At 41.8% G+C, this 18,099-nt stretch overlaps 1 protein-coding gene across 3 annotated transcripts; it reads right to left on the minus strand.

The window, feature by feature from the left end:
- Nucleotides 1–2,757: 2,757 nt before the first annotated feature.
- Nucleotides 2,758–17,861, minus strand: DENND10 (DENN domain containing 10). Of its 3 annotated transcripts, none has more exons than XM_090058163.1 (9): nt 17,672–17,861; nt 15,826–16,022; nt 13,450–13,529; nt 11,735–11,871; nt 11,348–11,459; nt 10,868–10,968; nt 9,052–9,159; nt 6,148–6,242; nt 2,758–5,492 (listed from the first exon to the last, which is right to left on the minus strand). In XM_090058163.1, the coding sequence occupies exons 1-9, from the start codon at nt 17,715–17,717 to the stop codon at nt 5,316–5,318; spliced, it is 1,053 nt and encodes a 350-aa protein (XP_089914289.1). In that variant the 5' UTR covers nt 17,718–17,861; the 3' UTR covers nt 2,758–5,315. The 3 variants fall into 3 exon arrangements, with proteins under 3 accessions (XP_089914289.1, XP_089914286.1, XP_089914287.1); XM_090058160.1 differs by having other exon boundaries at nt 11,723–11,871; nt 17,672–17,859; XM_090058161.1 differs by lacking the exon at nt 17,672–17,861 and adding an exon at nt 16,308–16,617 and having other exon boundaries at nt 11,723–11,871.
- Nucleotides 17,862–18,099: the final 238 nt, after the last annotated feature.

Genomic DNA, 18,099 nt, shown 5'->3' on the forward strand with positions numbered 1-18,099 from the left:
TTTGTAATGAAATCGGCACCTCACTTTTTGTACCAGAAAATGTTTATTTCCCTTTGAAGTCCCTAATTGAGATTTCATGATCAGAATAAATCCTGCAGTCACATTTTCTGTCACACTGACCTTTTTTCCCCCCATTATTAGCCCTGTACCAACAATATACTCGGTGCAAACCCAGAATATCTAATTCTGCTCTTGATAAACAAGAGAAACTCCTAATACCACTAAGGAGAAAATACTCTTTACTACTTATCTCTCCATCTGCTTTAATGCTGATTGTTATTAGCCACAGTCAAGGCAAAGGACCATGAAAGACACTACCCTTTAGCAGAGCAGCTCGGACAAGCCTCAAGACCTTCATTTAGAGTTGCCATGGTAACTACAAGGCTTATACCACTCTCCCCCATGATTACTATTTGTTACAGTAAATAGCTGAAGCAATGGCAACTCCAGCTATGGAATGATATATATCCATAAGATGGAATACTTGCTTATTCCTCGAGTTGTGCAATATTTCCTGCAAGATCCTCTTTTCACTTGGTTGGAATTTTTGCCAGCCTCACTGTCTGGTCCAAGATGGTATGACAGGGGTTACTTCAGATGAATTTTTCGGGGGGTGGGGAGGCAGGAAAGGCAACTTCCTAGACTTAAGGAAAAGGCTAGGTAGTGCATTGCTTTGCTTGAACTTTTAATATTTTCACCTGCATTTTGAAAAGCTACCCGGCCCTACACTTAAGAGCAGGGTATTCTGAGTCAGGGGTCTGCTTTTCTGGGTGGATTTTCATAAGGGCACAAAGCTAGACAAGTAATAAGCTGATGAAAAATTACAGTTTTCATGGTCAGTAGAGACTTACATTTAGCAGCTAAAAAAGTCTCTTAAGATTGTGTGTGCCCTGGTGAGGTTTATACCAGGGAAAGCTCTTGGTCTAGGCACTGGAGCTGAGAGCGAGTTTCTTGCTTTGATGCACGTTCCTAATGACCAAGTCATGCTCAGGCAATGTGAAGAAAGCTGCCACCTGAAGTACAGAAGGACAAAGGGAATGGGAGTACAGGCCGTCAGGGAAGGAAAGATGGAGGGAAGAAACTGAGGAGCCGGTGGGTGATGAAGACAGAGCAGATGAATTTAGATCAGGGATGGGCAAAATGTGGCACGGGGCTGAATGCGGCCTGCCAGGCCATTCTATCTGGCCCACAGGTCCCCTAAAAAAATTTAGAAATTAATATTTATCTGCCCCTGGCTGCCTATCATGCAGCCCTTGATGGCTTGCTAAAAACTCAGTAAGTGGCCCTCTGCCCAAAATAATTGCCCACCCCAACTTCGATGGTGTCAGGGACAAGGGAGGAACGGGGATAATCTTGGTAAAAAAAGCAAGGACAAAAAGCTGGAAATAGTGGACTCTCAGATGGACCAGGAAACAAGGAGGAAGACTAGAGCCCAGCTGGTAGGAAATAGCAGAGAAGGGGATTACCAGGGTACCACATAACACACTCCTACCTCACTTAATACTCACAGCTTCCCACCTCTGCAATGAATGAAGCAAAGGTTCCTACAGGCGAGTCTGAATCACTATGCAACACTAAATCAGTCCCAGAGTAAGTCAACCCTGGGCACTAAATGAGACAAATGTGGAAAGACGATATGGGATGACGCAATTACACATTGCATGATACAACATGCACCAGGTGTCCAAATGAAGGCTGCCTCTGCAAAGTTCATTCTGGAGCTACCCAACTTTCCCGCCTCCACTGGCACTGGGATACCCATTCCATAGGGGGCCCCCAAAATGAGGCCTCCTCCATCCCCTAATAGCCTCTCCCAAACCACCGGTGTTCAATAATCAAAAAAGAAGTATGGACAGTCCCGTCCGAGTCTCATAACTGCCCTCAATAAAATGATAATAAAAAACCCCCAAGTGATTATGTCCTCTTACATTTATGCCGTGTTCTTGTTTCGGATCCCATCTGTTGGCTCATGGGGCATCTGTTATCTTGCCAGGTTTCCACGGTTCCCTCTTCCAGCCTTTGGACCACGCGTCCAGCTTCTCCCTGGAGATTTGGGATGCACTCCCTCGCCTTCAGCTGCCTGCCTCCCTACTGGCCTGGGTTCTTATAGTCCTTCCTCTTCCAGTCAGCTGACTAGACGGCCTGGCCCAGCTATTAACCCCTTCCACACCAGTTCTCCGAGCCCAGAAGGTTCGGGCCTTAAAGGGGTGGGCCTGCTTTCTAGTAACAGGGCTGATATTCCCTGTTACAGTCCCATATATGCGCAATATTAAAACTTTTTTTTGCAATTGTGATTTTTTTTTTCTTTCCATTTTCTGGCCCCCTTTCTGTCCAGGCTGCAGGCAGCCGCCCTGTTTGCCCATGCCTGTGTCTGGGTCTGTGTGTGATAAAGCCACTTATCTCCACAGGGGCCACAGTCCACTCTACATGCATGTTGTACATGGGTACAGCCCCTTGTATGGGTGCTGTTCATCAGTACAGTTTATTCCCTTTCCCTTACAGCAAGAGGCTACTGCAGTGTTAGCACTTTTCAGGGTTTGCCCTGGTATAATTATCTGGGAACTTCCCCTCCCTCCCAAGAAAAAGCAACAAAAACACACTGCGCATTCTTAACTGAAAGTTAGGTTAGTTCCAACCATACACCAACCCCAAGGAGCCAGGGGCAAAGGGAGAAGGAGAAAAGCACTTGCCACTTTAAGGTGTTCTTGGGTGAAAGAAATGCCTAGAAACGGGCACCATTTCATTCAACAGATTCCCTTCACATTTGGATTCACTTTATTTTGCATATGTTTTTTACTGATTTAACCTCCTGGGTACACAACAGATTTAATACAGTTATAAGTTGGATCCTGGTCTGACTTTGGCATCAGCATTAGCACATTTCAACTGTAAGGCCTCTTCTCCCTACTTACACAGCCCTTAAAGGCAATAGGGCAGAGCAGGCATAACTGAGAATTTAACCTGTGCAATCTTTACCACTAAATGAATAATAAAGGATACAGCTTCATACAAAGACTGTTTCCAGAGCTAACAGTTGCAAAATACGTTGACTGAACACATCAAGAACAGGCTGGAAACCAGAACTAATATGGTATCTCACACTGTTACATTTCAGCGCAGAACTGGATGAGTACAGGGTTGCTAACTTGACCAACTGGATTCAAAATCCCCTTTTGAACCACTGTGAAATCTGTACGTGTCAAGACTTCACTTGGAAGAGAGGCACTGGCCACTAGGTACAGTTTGTCTTCTTGAAACACAAAAAATAAGTGATATTGGAGACAAAATATCAGCATGTGATCCTTCAGAAGTTGGCAGAACAATCTGATTATTACTAGACTGGCCCTTCTTTGCTATTCCTGGAAAAGAGGCTGTAGAAGTGCAGGTGATACAGAACTTCAACACAAGGCCAGTGACCCATTTCTCCTACAAACATTTGTAACATCTGGGGAAAGAAGAGAACTCCAGTTTTGCACACTGAATCAAAACTATTTCCCCACCTACCACAAGAACATGCTTAAGCCATCTCACTGTGCATACAATATAAATAAAAATAAATTCTATTTTTTTGACCTAGGTATTCATAATGTTTCAATGCTTTAAGCTACCAAATACTAAATATTACCATTTTGTTGTAACATAAGAGATGAAACCTATGACTTTTGCTGACTAAGGCTAATCAAGCACAATCAGTGTGAAATACACAGGGCAAGAGCTCAGGACAAATAGCATCATAATTATTTATAGGCATATCTGTGCTAGGTGTATACTTCCTGAAGTGCAAATTTAAGTTTCATTTGTTTTCTTACAAAAACCCTTAGAATGAAATGTCTGAGACAAACAGTAAAGAAATATTCAACAAGAAAATCACCTAAACAAACACAAAATATAATAATTTGCAACTGATTTTTTTTTTTGTGAAGATTCAAAACCACATGCTATTTTACATAAGGCTCATTAAAGAACTTTTAAGAAGTTGTGTAAATTATTTCAGGCAGGCAATTGTATGATAACTACTGCAATGTTAAAGATCTGATCCAAAATATATTCAAATCAACTCAAAGACTCGTACTGATTTTGAGAGACTTTAGATCAGGCCTTAAATGCATTTCCTTCTATGTATCTTAAATGTTGAATTTTGGACCATTAAAAACATCTGAAAACAAAAGCAGCAATACTAAAGGAGTGTTTTAAAAAACAAAAACCATGAACAACAGCCCCTCCAGCCTTTAAAGTCTATAAATGAAAAAGATCTGGAGCACTGATCTGCAAATACAGTCAAGTGCAGTTCTTAGAGAGACAAAAACAGCTGCATTCAGACAAACTAAAAAGTTTCCATCCAGCATGAACAGAGTAGAATTAAACACCCCTGAAAATAGGGGATTATAAAAGGTAGTACTTTCAGATTTTTTAGCTGTAATAAGTAGCCATTTGATCTATAAATGCCTACTTCCTTATCCATAATCTAAAATAGACTTCCTTAATTTATATGTAAACAGACATTTTTCAAGGAATATTGCTTGTACATAGTTAGTGATGAGCTCTAACAGTTTCAGGATAACAAACATTCAGTTCTTTAACAGTGTAAATATGGATTACTAAAGTTTTAATCGTAAGTATAAAATCTCTATGTAAAACCACATGCTATAGCTCATATGTACAAAGGACAGGGAAAAAAAGTTATATTTTGAATATAACAAAGTGCTACTGCAGAACCTTTTGACAGGCTTTGTGGACATTTCTGCAGAAACATTGGATGTTTGGCTCAGAAAGTAGGTCTCACCATTTAAAAAAAAACACCCCAAAAACCCTAAATTCTTTCAGAAAGAATAAAGAAAAGTTAGTTTCAGACTGCTGACTGAAATAAACTATCACTTTATGACTATTGAAAAAAAAGACAAATGGGTATAATTTTACAGTTATAGATATTTTCCAGTTGTGTGTGTGGGGCTGAAAGTATCCCATTTCATTTATTTAAACCAGGACATCCAATGTTATGTTCTAACATTTCCATTCCCCTCCTCTCATACAGAGAAAGGCTCAAAAGGCACGAGGAGTCAAGTGCCCCATTCCTACTTGTGCTTTACACTATTTGCCCCTTCTATGTATTGTCAGAAAAAAACCAGAAAGACTGGAAGTATTTCCAAATGCGCATCCATAACGTTCCAGATTGATCATCTATATTTTGCATTACATCATTAAAAATATAACATTTGATATCTTTAATTTTCTTACATAATTATTGGATATTCATAGCAGTATGGTAAAGAGAATTGTTTTGTATTGGTCCGTAACACTGAAGTACACCGACATAGTCATATCTTAAGCATTTGTTCAGCAGCTGCTAAATGATAAAGAAAGTTTTCTGTAGCGGGTGGAAATCGCTTTTGTTTTAGAGCTTCGACATTAAGTGTTGGTTTCTCACCATCATCATAAGCTTCAGTAAATGATGCCAAAGTATTCAAGATTTCTTTTGTCTTCAATGAAATATCCTTAAAAGCACAAAGAAAAGGGGTGGGGGGGTGAATACAATGCTAGGACAACGTTTTATTTGTATAAATCGATAATTTACAAATAAAATGCCAGGAAAAGAATTGGTTGATAATATCAAAATGCCATTTTTTAAATAAGAAAAACAATTTGTTTCTGTGAAATGGCAATATATTTAATTCAGGGACAGCAAAGTGCTCAGGACTTTACAGGGCTGTACATTTTTTTCTGAAAACCAAATTCATGGTGTGTGAAGAAATAAAAAGAGCAGTACTTTAAAAGGTGAATCTTTAAATTTTGAAGAAGCATACGCTGCAAGTGAAGCAAACAGGAGATCATAAAATCTGACACAGTTACAGTATCTTGTTACTTCAAGTTAAATATATAGAAAGAATGCCTGACATTTCCTGCAGTGGCACAGTGTTCCAACACACTATGCTTTAGTTAATATTAATACTACTATAACTAACTTTTCTAGCAGTGTTATTCTATGTCAACGTACAGTAGTATTTATAAACCAGATACTGTGACAGATCTACTGAGCCTGGGGGAAAAGGAAGAGAATCCTGCAATTTAAATTTAGAAAGAGAGAGAATAAATATAACAAGAGTGTTAGTGGTAAAAAGAATGTAAACATATTTAAAAAAAAAGATTAACCTTAATGACTTGACTGTCTGATTTATCTGGATCTTCTGCAGACTGAACAATTAGCTGACCAATTTCTTTGTGCAATTTTCCCATCGTCATCGGCTCTGGAGAACAGAAAATACAACACACGTTTATTCAGATCATCTAACTCAGCTAGATTGTACCTGTAGCTCTCTGAAAGTATATACATGAAAGGAAGAGTAAGATTTCCTATGCACCTTTTCATATTAAAACCAGAACTAGAAACTTTACATTTTAATGTATGCCCATCACCTTATCTTCTTTATTGCTTCCTTTTGGCTCATGTCAATCTGCTAAGGGACAAACAGACAACAGAACTTTCCAAACTCTTTGGTAGCTTTCTTGATGTGAAGTATTATATTGCTAGTTTCCAGAAGGCAAACACAAAATCTTTATATCCAGGACTAAGTGACAGCTTTTATGATCAGGGGGCAGCAGGGCAGGCCCTATGAGGACAGGCTATGGGACCTGAACCTGTTCAGCCTCCACAGGAGAAGGCTGAGGGGAGATCTAGTGGCTGTTTACAAACTAGTCAGAGGGGACCAGCAGGCATTGGGGAAGTCCCTGTTTCCCCGAGCGCTACCAGGAGTGACCAGAAAGAACGGTCACAAGCTGGTAGAGGGTAGATTCAGACTAGACATCAGCAGGCACGACTTCACTGTCAGGGCAGCTAGGATTCACTGTCAGGTGCTGGCTCCTACTCTGGGGGTTTCATAGTTTCTAGGGTCGGAAGGGACCTGAGCAGATCATCGAGTCCGACCCCCTGTCATGGCAGGAAAGAGTACTGGAGTCAAACGACCCCAGCAAGGTGTTCATCTAACTTCCTCTTAAAGACCCCCAGGGTAGGAGCCAGCACCACTTCTCTTGGAAGTTGTTTCCAGACCCTAGCCGCCCTGACCGTGAAGTCGCGCCTCCTGGTATCTAACCTAAACTTACCCTCTGCCAGCTTGTGACCATTATTCCTGGTCACTCCTGGTAGCGCTCGGGGGAACAGGGACTCCCCCAATGCCTGCTGGTCCCCTCTGAAACAGGCCACTAGATCCCCCTCAGCCTTCTCTTGGGGAGGCTGAACAGGTTCAGGTCCCATAGCCTGTCCTCGTAGGGCCTGCCCTGCTGCCCCCGATCATGCGAGTGGCCTCCTCTGGACCCTCTCCATGTTGTCCACATCCCTCCTGAAGTGCGGCGCCCAGAACTGGACGCAGTACTCCAGCTGCGGCCTGACCAGTGCCGCATAGAGGGGGAGGATCACCTCCTTGGATCTGCTCGAGATGCATCTGTGGATGCATGACAAGGTGCGGTTGGCCTTCCTGACTGCATCCCCACACTGCCGGCCCTTGTTCATCTTGAAGTCAATGACGACTCCAAGATCCTTTTCCACCTCCGTGCTGACAAGAGGGGAGTTCCCCAGCCTGTAGGTATGGTGTTGGTTCTTCCTCCCCAGGTGCATCACTTTGCACTTGTTGGTGTTGAATCCCATCCTGTTCTCATCCGCCCACCCCTGTAACCTGTCTACGTCCGATTGTAGCCTATTCCTCCCTTCTAGCGTGCCTACATCCCCCCACATCTTAGTGTCATCAGCAAATTTGAACAGGGTGCTTTTTACCCCCTCGTCCAAGTCACTGAGTCTTTAAGTCACTGGGTCTTTAAGAGGAGGCTAGATGAACACCTTGCTGGGGTCGTTTCACCCCAGTACTCTTTCCTGCCATGGTAGTGGGTTGGACTTGATGAGCTGCTCAGGTCCCTTCCGACCCTACCAGCTATGAAATATAAGCAAGTTATAGTTTTTCTTTATATTTAAAAATAATGCATCCCTTTGACACACAGGAGCCGAAATCCACCAAGTTTCAACGTAGGTTCCTGAATCAGAATACGGTCAGAAATCTGGTCCTTAATACACTGGATCCTGGTAGAGTGCAAATAACATGCACCCAGGGGTTTCAAATGTCATTTACAACATATCATACAATTCTGATGACAGTTTAAACATTCCTCCCCTCTCCAATTCCATTACTAAGGCACTTACAAATGAATGGCTTATTTTTAAAGGATGATTATCTCTTTATAGCAGCAATATATACATGTGTATGCAAACTACAAACTGAAAATCGATGGCAAACCAAATTATAAGTTCTCTTCTTAGTATCTGTTATTCAACATCCATAAAAGAATTAATTTGCCTGTTTTTAAAGCAGTAAGTTTAAGATGTCCTACTGCTCAAATGCCTTATCTGTCATGCACTGCAAGTTTTGCAAGCAGCATTTCCCATCAATTTCTAATCGGATACGAAACCCAGTTCAGTAGGATATGTAAAGGGAAAGAAAATGTTGTGATGCCTTAAAAAAGCACTTATTTTATTCTGCTCAATCTTACACTGCCTAACTGACTTAAAAGCTTAAGTCTCATTTTTAAGGAGATATTGAAGGGATTTAGGTGCCTACACATTTCAGCCCTTAGACACTTGGAAGCCTAAATATCACAAACTTTAGGAACCTAAGTCAGCATACCACTAGAAATCTGGGCATTACTAGGCTGGATCCAGGTACAGTTCACAAAGAACACACACACACAGGGGTTACAACTGTAAATTTACAATGCACCATATATAACTTATGAAAATGTCCACATATTTATACGGGTCCCTCCCTGCTCCATTTGCATCCACGTCCAGGAAGGCATTCCTATAGCCTGGATTTACCAGGCCTTTTAGCTCTGAGGCCTTTTAGCTCTGTGGGGAAGGACTATCAAGCACTAGAAACCAGAGTTTTTGAATACGCATGAAAACAGGATCAAAGTGTTTTTGTTTTTTGGGTTTTTTTTTAATGTGGCTCTATGCTGGAGTAACAATGCAAACCAATAAAAGCACCCCAAAAATATAAACAGCAACCAACCTACCTTTCACTATTGGGGAAATGGTAATTTCGCTATCCGCCAAATTCACATACACATCATAGAGATCCGGTCTGTTACTCACTTCGGGATCTGTAAATCCAGCAATGTAACCTGGATGGTAGAGAATAACCAGTTACCAAGCAAGGAAAATTCCAATAACACACACATCATATGTTCACATAAAAAACAGTGTAAGCTACAATTATTTTAAAACTAAGCATCTGACTCAACAGCTACTGCAAAGGAGTCCCTCTCTAGATCAGTGGGCTTTCAACTATGCCTGAAGAATTCTGTTTCCCCCAAAGATTTACAATTAAATTTTAATGGCACTAAGCATGGAAGAACAAACATCAGCTGTAAAAAGGAGGTTTGTTTTCCAATGTCAAAACACACACACTGCTCAAAATATTCCTAAAAATGAAACTGTGTTTACTTTCAAAAGGCTAATCTGTATTTAAAGAGGCTCCACTTAGATGTCCTTTGCTGTTGTCTGAATCATAATTTTGCCGCTGGTAGCATCAGCAGCTGCAGTATCACATGTTCCAATAGGCAGCATGTTAGTAGGTACAACTCAGTGCATTTCCCAAAGTAGCTCTTCTCTGTAAATGTGTTTAGCAATTTTGAAGAACAGAAACACATACTAATGGTCAAAATTAAATGTTCAAATTACCATCTGTGCGAGTCAAGAGCAAGGAAGTTCACAAAGTCCTTTATTTATTCTCTCATGTCCAGCTTTGTGCAGGAGTATATAGGGCAGGGTAGATTTATATCTTATAGACTAACCAAAGTATATAGACACATATATGCACAAATGATATGTGTAAGGTCTTGGCTTATACTCCTGGTGCTATATATCTAACTTTATATTTTAACGTATTCCCATCACCTTATCTCTTTCATTGCTTCTGCTTGGCTCAGGTCAATCTGCAGAGGCACAAACAGGGAACAGAACTTTCCAAACTCTTTGGTGACTTTACTGATGCGAGTATATTGCTAGTGTCCGGAAGGAAGGCAAATGTCTTTATATGCAAAACTTTAAATGAAAGGGAAACCAAATATAACCAAATTATGTTTTGTGGTTGTTTTTTTGTTTTTAAATAAAGCACCAGGAGCATGCATGCACATGCACCACCACCCCCCCCCGACATATAAGCCAAGAGCTTTTTCATGCATGATATAAATTTACAATATCTGCCATACAATGGAGTCATAAATCAGACTCCTATGACTCGGAGCCCATTTTTGGCTAAACCCTAACTGTCCTTAACTGTCACCGTAAAACAGTCAAAACTCAGTTCCAAGATATATAGTGAAATATCCATTAATAAGTTAATTTAACTAAAAAAATAAGAAGTTACTGATCATCAATGTAAAAATCTTTGAAGGTAAGAAACACTGTTATGGTGTAAGGCCTGTTACCAACACTTCCATGTAACACTGCACATTATGTTTTTCAGTCCATCAGAACTAAAACAATAGAAAAAAGCAAAAGTAAAGAAGAAAAATCACTTGCAGGTCTAATACGCATTGGGGAAGGGTGAGAGAGACACCATCTGGAATCAGCAACAGAACTATTTATTTGCTTGGTAAAAAAATCACACTAATTTCTCTCTCCCTCCCTACCCCTAAAAGAAAACAGAACCGTACAATCTAATTTCTACAGTAATCTAAAAACCAAACTGAATTATGCTTTGAGAAGTGAGCTCATGAGGGACACAGTATCAGATTCTTTGGGAGAAAAAATGCTATAGGGTGTTGCTTTACCAAAGGTTAAATCAATATTGTGAATCAGGCTGAGCTGGTAACTTGTTACCCCTACCTGGACAGGTCTTTAATGCTTCCAGTTCATCATCATTTAGATGTACATAGGAATGAAGAACTGACCAGTCTTGTCTATGCCATACTAAAGCAGGTAGTGTCCTGAGGAAATGAAGTTGGTATTTGAAACTTAATTTATGTTTGCTTGTACTAATCAATGCACTTACAGCCACAAATGTTTAAAGACAAACATCAACGGTGACATTAAGAGTCTCTTTAATATAATAATACAAGGCTTCCTCCCTATCTCCCTCCATACACTCTGTTGAACTTTCTTCTATTATTGATGGTAGCAGAAACTTTATTATTAGTTCTACTGTTCAAAGCCCCGATTTAGAAAAACACTTACATGTGTTCAAGCTCCACTGAAGTCAGTACAACTTTAGCATGTGCTTAACTTAAAACATTTCCTTAAGTATTTCCCTGGGTCTCGATACTTTTCTAAATCAGGGCTCATAGTATTTACAAATACATGCTGTACCTGGTAAACTCCTGGATGGCTTCTATTCTAGGGTGATACACTACGATTCTTTTCTTTAACATAAGTGCAGTGTATAAGATAACCATTTCCATTCCAAATTGAGAAACCATATCTAAGAGGGTAAAAGAAAGACAGGTTATAGTGTAGCAAATGTATTTTGGCAGTAGTTTTAAAGAGACTGACTAGACAACAGATATCATTATAAATCAAAATATATTAAAAGAGTTGATATTAGTTACTTAGTGAAACATAGTTTGGAAACATGATTGTAAATCTATTTCATATGAATGCAGACTGACATTACAATGGTTCTGAAAATGTATTTAAACAAGACCCAAAGTAGTTAGATTACAAAAAAAAAAAAAAAAAAATAACCTTTGATTGAACCTGCAAGATAAGCCTTTCGGGCATCAAAATCTTTGCTGAGGAAAGATCCATTTTCTTCATTCTGGCAGATACCCTTTGTAAGAACAGCAACGTAACTCTCCATCATTTTAACTGGGCTTCCATACTTCAAATAGATTCTGTACAAAAATAAAAATAAAGGCCTGGTTTATGACTATGACTGCAAATAGTATGATCAGACATATTAAAAAGTCATGGTGTCACCAACGCACTTATTTGAAAGAATTCAGAATTTAAGCATGTGATTGATGCTCGTTTTAAATACTAGAAGAAAAGCCTTTCAGCATGCACACAAAAGCTTGCCTGTCTTTTAGGACTGATGGTTGACTCGCGTTCCAAATAGAATTTGCTCTTTTACAAGTCGGCAAGAGCTACAATTTCAGCGCAAAACCTTGATGCATATAAAGAAACATTCTAGGTGCAAGAACCCGTGCAGTATTAACATGGCCAAAGTTAAAAACAAGAACATTTCTGCACAGCTTTATAAGATATCTGTTTCAGGAAGGGGAAAAACACTTTTTATATCCCTCTTCCAACTTTTAAAGCAGCGACTAGCTGCATTATCTACATCATGAACTATCAAAGGAACATTAGGACACAAGTGCTAGACAGGAGGCAGAAAGCAAACACACTTTAATTCTGTCCCTAGTGTACAGAAAACACTCCCTTCCTGGTAATCATTCTCGTTCCAATGCGCTCTAACCAAGTTTCTTCTAGGAAAATGGAAACCAATTCAGATGTAGGGGCAAGGTACTTAAGTCTTAAACAGCTTATTTAGAAATGGTGCTGCAGTTTATCTTCCATTTTAGTTTCACTACAAAGCTGTCGCATTCACTTTGAATTCAACTAGTATTTTCCCCACAGACTATTCAGAAATCAAAGCTAGATGGGGAAAGAGGATCATTTTATAAATCTCTGTTAAAGTGATCCACAAAAAGACCCACAACTAAACTATATTATGCAGCACTAAAGCTGAATTATCTTCAAGGCTCTCCAGTACCTGACAGAGCTTACACTTCATTTGATAGCATCTCTTTGCTCGTCTGCCTATAACACAAATGCTGCATTTAATTTCTTCCCCAGTTTCAGGGACTGTCCGTAACTGCCACATCTTCAACAGGTTCTAGAGAACGTGGCAGCTGATCAGCCAACACCTACCAGCTCCTCCCGCTAGAGTCCAACATAGTGACATCTAATATTATTTATTTGTAATTATAATTATGGGAATGAAGGACCATGATTTTGATAAAGGGGAATGCCTGGCACATGGGCCACTGATTATGAGGGGATGAGGATGTGAAAGGACAGAGAGGAATGGGGGTTCCTCCCCTTCTGCTATGGGACAGATATTGCAAGAACACAGAGCTACAGTCACAGGGGATATTCAATGGCATAGTCAGTGAGCTTGGTCTGCAAAAGCTACAGAAATCCAAGAGCCCAAAACGTACGAGAGCACATGGATTAAAAAAAATAAGCTGAACGTTTGACACTGTCCTAATATTTACTGCACAAATACAAACCAGCCAGATCAAATGAATCACCAATCTGGAATTTATAGATCTGGAATAACAAATGGTAACACAAGATCCCAACAGATTGTCATGCTGCCAGACAAAATGCAAACAAAGTTCAAATCTCCCATTTTGGCAAGATCCAAATATTTAAACTTTAGTACTACATACAGTTTTCATACAGACCTAGACAATATCCTAGTGAAGGCTGCATACTTCTCCGGGTTAAAATCTTTGGCAGTCAGGACAATTGAAAAATGAGTCACCTGTCCAAAACACACAGAAAAAAAAAAAAAAGCACACTGCTTTACATATTTCCATTTCAGTCAAGGTAAATGTTTACATTAAGAAACCCAAATGCAACACTCATGCCAGACATCACAGTACCAGGCGAATGAGACAATAATAGGCTTTATTCATAAAACTGTAGAAGCGACATGGCCAATAGGCTTGACCTATGTCCACAGTTAGGAGTTTTAATATTTGGTGCACCAAGTGAAATTATAAGAAGGAGAGTTACTTTTCCCCTCATTAATCTCATATGGGAGATGAGAGGTTGCAGTGCAGTGAGAAGCCCATAACCATGTGGGTATGCGAGAAGAGCATGGGGAGTCATATCATATAAGAATTATATATTATATAATATTATATAGTCATATTACATAAGAATAAGAGCATATTAGAGAATTCCATAGAGGTACAAGCCTTACAACAAACTAGCTGACAGTCTTAACACTAGATAGAGAACAGAGGATACAAGTATATCTGCAGTATTTAAATAACCAATGTAAGTAAAGATGAGGTAGGTATGCATGTACAAAACCATTCAGAAAAAGACAACACAAAAATACTACAAGATCTCTCTGCACGTTGCTCATTTCTGATAAAAATGAATCTGCACTTCTAAGAAAACTAATATAATATAAAAAACCTCTTTCTGTTGTTTGTAGCTATAAGATGTAACAGCTCTTTTCCAACACACATTCAAGCCTGGATCTTATATATTTGACCCTACAGTTCTGCACCATCAAACACTCTTCAAATGCTATTTGATACCATTGGAAAAAATTCAGAAATGGTGCGGGTTCATCAGAAAATTAGGTGCAAGTAGTATCCTATGAGTCTGCAAATATTTCCCTCCAACAAGAAGGGAAAGGAGGAGTGTATACAGTTAAACAGGGTGTAGCTAGGGAAGCTTCAAAGCCTGGCCTGCAGTTTTGAAAGCTGCTGAAAAGCTAGCAGGATACAAGATGCAGCAAGGACATCAAGTATATGCGGTGCTGGTCAGGCCGCAGTTGGGAGTACTGCGTCCAGTTCTGGGCTCTGCGCTTCAACAGGGATATGGCTAATCTTGAGAGGGTCCAGAGCAGGGCCACTCACATGGTCCAAGGGCAGCAGGCCAGGCCCTATGAAGAGAGGCTACAGGGTTCTGAATCTATTGAGGCTCCACAGGAGAAGACTGGGAAGGGATTTGGTGGCTGTCTATAAACTCTCCAGGGGAGACCGGAAGAAAATAGGTGAGGCTCTGTTCCCCTGGGCACCACCTGGGATAATAAGGAATAACAGCCACAAATTGTTAGAGAGAAGGTTCAGGCTGGACATCAGGAGACATTACTTTACAGTTAGGGCTGCCAGGCTCTGCAACGGACTCCCAAGGGAGGTGGTGCTCTCTCCTACCTTAGGGGTCTTCAAGAGGAGCTTGGATAGATATTTGGCTGGGGTATTATGATCCTAGCACTTGTTCCTGCCCACGGCAGGGGGTCAGACTTGATGATGCGTTCAGGTCCCTTCCAACCCTAGAAACTATGAAATTATGTATAACGGTGCCTTCCCTAGGTCTTTTACTATACTTCTGTCTATTGATCCTTTCAAACCCTAAGCGTCTCATCTGACTTATTTCATTCCTTTGTCCCACTGATCCTCACATCTTCCATATTACCCCTTCTGCCAGGAGGAGTAGCCGCCCTGTTCTCAGTACACTCTTTTTAATTAAAATTAGCCTTCCTGCCAGGTCTATCAGCTCCAATCTTCCACTGGAAGAAAATGTAGTCCTGCCATTAAAAAAAAAGAAAGAGGGAGACACCTTAAAACCATGCAGAGACCAGCTGTCTTTCAATCAATTTACAGCAGCTGTCTATCCACAAAGAAGGCTGTAACTGCCTCCCTTTGCCGCTGCCAATAACCATTATTCTTTTATCATTTCTTGGGTCTAAACTTCAAATTGTAAACTTGTCAGAGCAAGGAAGAACTTTTATTTTAACCTCCTATTTCTATATCTATATAGAAGCAGACACTAATAATTAAATGAACAGCCCTGCCAACAAAGATACCTCTAATGCATCCAGGAGTCAAATTCACCTTTGCATATGCTTAAAGCTATCTCAGTGATTTCAAAAGGAAGTTGTATCTATTAACTCCCAACAATACATCTACTTTACCTCTTTTTTATCCATGCGTATCTCCCTTCTCCTTTTTTTCAGTTAGCATCTGATGAAATAGGCTGTAGCCTTCAAAAGCTCATGCCTTTCTGAACAAGTTAGTTTTTGCTGCCTTCAGTCCTACCTTTTTCAAGACAGGAGAATCTTGAACTTCCACTGTTGTGATGTAGAACCATGTCCTCTTATACTGGCCAAATACAAAGGTGTGAAGCAGCTTGTTTTTATTTGTAAGGCAGCATTTTCTTAGCAACAGATCCCTCAGCTCAGTTGTGGTGGAAGGAAAACACCAGACCCACAAAGCATCGCCATTGGTGTCTTTTTCTATGGTGGAAAGATGTTCACTGTGAGAATGCCAAACAGCAGCAAGGAAGTAAATTGATTGGTTAATCAGATGTGTTTACTGGAATCAAGATTAACATCCCATTTTACACCTAAACACATCGGTATCCACTCATGCCTCTATTAATAAAATTGTGCATTGATGCTTCAGTTATAAACCTTTTACTATCCGGCATATAGAAAATGTTGTAAAAATCTTATTTGAGATAAGACTTGGAAAGCACGCAAGGCTGAAACTTTGCACGCCAAGGCCAGAACTGAACATACCATTTATATTTGGAAGTGAGAAGTAAATATCCATGAGTGAGAATAGCAATCAATCAATCAGTCCTTGAAACGGGTTTTATCAATGTCCATTTACACAGGTGAAAACAACAACAAAAATATTCAGCAACTTAAAATGTTTCAGCTCCTGTTTTAAAACTGCTATTCAGTTCATTTCATTTAAAAAAAAAAATCAAAAAAAAATCAGTTAATAATAAAATAAAAAGTCGTCCGCTGCCAGACCTGATTCACTGTAGCCGGTTCACTACTGCATACATTCAAATGTCTGAGCTTTGCGAGGATATTAAAAAAAAAAACAACGAAACATTTACAAACAGACATGAAGAATATGCAAGTTTTATGGCCATAGCACCATGAGAAACTGAAAGTTAACTCCTGAGCACTCCACTGAGTTCTAGTAACTCCCATATTATTAACCCCGTACACACATTTTCAGGGAAAAAAGTCAGATTTCTTCCTGTGGTGCTTCACTCAATGCTTACAGCCCTGGTGGACTTTGAAATCTGAAGATTATATATACACGAGGGGCTGGTCTTCAGAACAGCCTGATCTCAGCTCTACTGGAGATCTGTCTACAGGAAATCTCAGTCATTGGAAAAGAGGGATTATTTAAAAGCCTTTCCTTTTAACAATGAAGACTTTTGCTCTCCCTACCCCCAATCCTACAAATATTTTAACAGTTACTTCACTTTAAACATCTGACCAACCCCATGGATGCCAGCGGAAACACTCAGGGGCTTAAAATAAAGCAGGGACGCGAACGTTTGCAGAACACGAGGTTCCTTCCTTGACCGCCTCCACCAATGCAGCGCAGCACTTTGGAGAGGCCAAAAACGAGCTCTCGACTGTTACACAGACTCGCTCGGGTTGTGAAATTATTGGGCAGGACTAAACGGATACGCTAGTCTGAGGTGTTTCCACTCTGCCGCCGGCCCCCCACGCAGCAGCTCCTACCTGCCCAGAGGATGGACACGGGGCGCGCGACATGGGCCTAGACGCGCCGCCAGCCCCCCCAAACTTCTGGTGACACCCCGTGCCCCCTGCTTCTGCTGCCTCCCAATAACGCCGCCGTGGGGGCACCGAGTGGAGCGCAGGCCCTGGCTCTCCCACACGCCGGGGTCGCCTCACCGAGGCTGGCTGGACACAAGCACCGCTCTTCCCAGACGCCTCTTCTGGTGTGGCAGGGGCCGAGCTTTGGGGAGAGCCCCCGAGCTGGGGCAGGGCTCTCCGCGGGCCAGGGGGTCCCAGAAAAGCCCCAGCCCCGGGCACGGCCTGGCTCCCTGTCCCGCGGGGGCAGGAGGACGAGGAGCCGGGATCAGCCCAGAGCCCGCCCGCCCCGTCCTTACCGATCAGCCCCACGCCCAGCAGCAGCTGAGTCTCCGGCTCTGCCATCTTCCGGCCTCCAGCCCCGCGCAGCCTCCGCTGGCCCCGGCCCGGCCCGGCCCGCCCCTCTGCCCCGGCGGGGCGGGCAGAGGCGCGGGGACGCCGCGGGGCTGCCTGGGCCCGGCCGCGCCGCCCTCGCTCCGCTCTGGCAGCCGCAGCAGCCGGCCGGGCAGACGCTGCCCCGGGCCCGCGGCAGGGCCGGGCCTGCTCGCCGCCCTCCGCCCGCCCCGGGGGCCGCGGCCGAGCTGCCTGCAGCGCTGCCGGCTCCCCCGAGCTGTGGCCTTGTGCTTCGGGCGTGAGGGACGTGTCGGTCTTCTGTGCGTGTCCGCTGGGTCAAAGAAAGGGCTTCGTTTTTCACATCAGCTCTTCATCTCTCTCTCTGCCTCTCTCG

This window comes from Crocodylus siamensis, chromosome 7 (assembly GCF_052110815.1).
Source record: "Crocodylus siamensis isolate JL-2025a chromosome 7, ASM5211081v1, whole genome shotgun sequence".
Lineage (NCBI taxonomy): Eukaryota > Metazoa > Chordata > Crocodylia > Crocodylidae > Crocodylus > Crocodylus siamensis.